The following is a 3,215-nucleotide window of genomic DNA, read 5'->3' as shown; positions in this document are numbered from 1 at the left end:
GGGGGGGGGGGGGGGGGGGGGGGGGGGGGTCCGCCGGGGCCCCGGGGAACGGGGCTGCTCACTTTTTACCCAGAACCCGGCCGTTCTTCTCCACAGGCTAGCTCCCGTCCTACCCTCCTGGCCCCACCGAGGCCTTGGCACTTTTCCAGGGGCAGAGCACTGCCTCCGGGCTTCCCCCGAGACCACGCTCACGGGTGGCTTCTTTGTTGCTGTTCTGGAACGGGTAGAGGTGCCAAGGTGAGTGGGGGGCAGGTGGGCCTGCATGGAAGGCGCCGGAGGACCGGGCTGTATCTAACAGGTACTTTCCTTCTAGCTCAGTCCCCCAGGCTGCAGCAGCGGCCCCGGAACTCACACCCAGCACAGCCCCGCGGAGAAAGAAGAGACGGCGCCGAGCCGCGGCTCCCGGCCTGCTGCCCCGCACGCAGCAGGTCCGCGGGGGCGCCGCCTTCTCGGCCGGGAGGGAAGGGCCCGGGCCTCCCCGCGCCTCAGCCAGCAGGTCTTTGAAAGGCTGTTCTTTTTCTTGCTTTAGGAAGGAAAGCGGTAACCCTGGTTCTCCAGCTGCGGGCAGAGAGTGGATTTCCTTGTCCTCTGGGTCCCTTCCCCCGGCCATGTTCCTGCTGGTGAGAGAATTCTGCCCACGGAAATAAAAGGCAGGACATGGTCTACGATAGATCACAGTTTTTTTTTATTCTTAATGACATAAGCAAGGAGAAAAATCTCACATACTAAAAATTCCAACTAGACTCACAGGAATTAAGTCCTTATTTGTCATGGAAAGTCCCAGCCTCCCGTTCCTGTCCAGTGCACGTACGTGGACACACACACCCACACACTCACTCAGGCTGCGCCGGGACCCCCTCTTCCGGGGGCGCCCGGACCAACGGTCCTGCCTGTGGAACTGAGGTCAGCCGGCTGAGCGCGCTGCCGCTAAGACGACCTGCTTTCCGCCCGGTGACTAGACCCGCGGCCCCCGCATCCTAACGGGGATTTGGGACTTGAGGGGCAGGCCTCTCCCTCGGCTCTTCCCAGGGGTGGGGAGGGACGGTCGCCTGCCACAGCGCTCAACCTCAGTCACGGGGCGAGGGGGGACTACGTACATCTACGTCACATTATTTATGAAATAAGAATTACATTTTATATCGTGTGTCCTGACGGAGCTCGGGCCCCTCAGGAGAGCTGCCTAGGACAGCATGTGAGCCTCTTCACACAGGCATAACTTAACTCTACAGCTAATTCCCAGTATAACAGCATTTATACTTAACCACCTCAGTGAACCAAGCTTGAAGGAATTTAAAAGGCAATTTAGCTTAAATACAAAAATAAATTTTTATTTTGTTAAAAAATGTTTAAATATTTTTTCTTTTAATTTAGACACACGCATTCATACTTCTCCCAAAGAGGATGGGCATGGCAGCAAGGCTCTTGGGCCCGGGGTATGTGATCTGGGGACAGAGGAAGAACAGGGGAAGGGGGGAGGCTCTGTTGGGGGCGGGAACCTGAAGAATTCTGAAGTGTGTGGTTAATTTTGGTTTTCTACCCCATCCCGGGGTGGATCTAGCCCACGGCGGGGTCAGGTCGGTGGAAGGGAAGCAGCGGAGGGAAGAGGTCTTTGCTTCCCCTTGGCCCCATCCTCTTGGGCTGCCAGCCCTTAAAGTCAAAACACCATTTGAAAATCCAGGAGTCAGCACGTGTAGCCATGAAGTGGTGCTACTTTCCACATTCAATTAGCGAGGCCCCAGAAACTTGAAACAGTTAAGTCCGGCACTACCAACATGCCGCCACTCATACAATTCAATTCTTCCTCCAAACTCGATTCAAAGAGCAATAGACATGAGCATCAGACAGTAACACAGGACAAGGCTTTAAACATACAACCCCGGGGAGGAGAGGCGGGCGAGCCCCACGGAGGCCGGCGGGGAAGGCGGGCGAGGAGGCGGCCGAACGGCGGGGGACGTCCTCCTGCTCCCGGCGCTTCCCCCCCAGAGCGAGGTATCTCCCCTGCAGCTGCCAGGCTAACAGTCTTGAGCCACCAAGCTTTTAGGGGCCAAACTGGCAGAGGGTGGGGGACAAAACATTGACTCGGACTTGGCAGGAAGAAGTGGACCAGCAGGAGCGGCACCCGCTGGGGTCTCCAAGGCAAAGCTAAATTCAGGGTCATTTAAAAAGGAGCAGATCCTGCAAGGAACCGGTGAGGGACAAAGCAGCAAGAAATGGGAAGCAGGGTCCCCTAATGGGACCCAGGAGAAGCACTTGTTAGAGGCAAGCCAAGCAAGGTAAAGCTGCGGGGCTGACCCAGCTTCCCAACTCCCGTCCCCCGCTGCCCAGTGGCGATGCGGGCAAGGGCTGTGCCTAACACCCAACCCCCTGCCAAACTGGCCCTGGGGGGGGGGGGCGGGAAGGGAGGCCGCCTCACTACCCTCGTACACCAGACAAGAGTCAGGGAAGGAGGGGGACGATATGTACAGATGTTCTCTCGTTCTCTGGAGCCTCACCACGGAGCTGTTCAAGGAAAGGGAGCAGGCTGCTGCCCTGCCGCCCCGGGAGGCCTGAGGCGTCTTCCTCAAGGAGCAGCGGGACCGGCCACCAGGGCTGCCACTGCCTCCCCACTGGCAGAAGCCAGAGTTGGGGGGGGGGAGGGTGTTGTTCTAGGGAACTAGAAGGGTCAGAGGCTCTTTCTAGCAGGTGCTGAGGTCCAGGTTTGGGCAAGGAATGGGGGGGACGGGATGGGGACAAAGGCCAAAGGCTATTTCTTGCGGGTGTGCTGCCTGCGGGCCTGCAGTCGCTGCCGAGCCCCCGGGGTCTTGGATCCTGCACCAATGGAAAAGGAAGGGGCCGCCGATCCTGGAAAGAGTCAACGAGGTCTCATCAGGGCAGCTGCTGCCTGGGCCACTTCCCTGGGCACCCCAATCTCTGGAAGGTTAGGCCAGCAGAAGGCCTGGTACTAAACTGGGCCTCCCCAAACCGTTACAGTTGCTGGGGGGGGGTGGGGGGGGGGAAGGACTAGTAAAAATGCAGAATCCTAGATCATCTGCGAGTGAGCAGAAGGCATTTTTACTTGGCTTTCCAGTGGTCTGGAACATTCCCCCCAACTCCATACCTGGGCTGTGCTGGCCTCCCAGCCAGGCTACATCTTCCTCCTGCTTATGAGCCTGATCTTTCCCAGGGGGCCCCAGAGCCAGGAACCTGCCAAGCCTCCCCCCCCCCCCCCCCGGAGA

The 3,215-nt window shown here is 58.7% G+C and overlaps 2 protein-coding genes across 3 annotated transcripts in view; one reads left to right on the top strand and one right to left on the bottom strand.

The window, feature by feature from the left end:
* NSUN5 (NOP2/Sun RNA methyltransferase 5) overlaps nt 1-668 on the top strand; it is a 12,396-nt gene extending 11,728 nt beyond the window's left edge. Inside the window, exons 9-11 of one of the 2 annotated variants that reach the window (XM_040634924.1) lie at nt 97-237; nt 314-428; nt 530-668. In XM_040634924.1, coding sequence (XP_040490858.1) covers nt 97-237; nt 314-428; nt 530-544 — 271 coding nt within the window. In that variant the 3' untranslated portion in view covers nt 545-668. Of the gene's footprint in view, nt 1-73; nt 238-313; nt 429-529 lie in introns of those variants that run through there. The other variant, XM_040634925.1, reaches the window with a different exon arrangement.
* The window catches only part of POM121C (POM121 transmembrane nucleoporin C), a 23,750-nt gene continuing 21,198 nt past the window's right edge, over nt 664-3,215 (bottom strand). Inside the window, exon 13 of the mRNA XM_040634927.1 lies at nt 664-2,841. Within this exon, the coding sequence (XP_040490861.1) occupies nt 2,744-2,841 (98 nt within the window). The 3' untranslated portion in view covers nt 664-2,743. The remainder of the gene's footprint in view (nt 2,842-3,215) is intronic.

The sequence above is a fragment of the Ursus maritimus genome, unplaced genomic scaffold (assembly GCF_017311325.1).
Source record: "Ursus maritimus isolate PB19 unplaced genomic scaffold, ASM1731132v1 scaffold_2, whole genome shotgun sequence".
Lineage (NCBI taxonomy): Eukaryota > Metazoa > Chordata > Mammalia > Carnivora > Ursidae > Ursus > Ursus maritimus.
The sequence above is the reverse complement of the archived record's forward strand: the minus strand, read 5'-3'. Positions and strand labels throughout refer to the sequence as shown.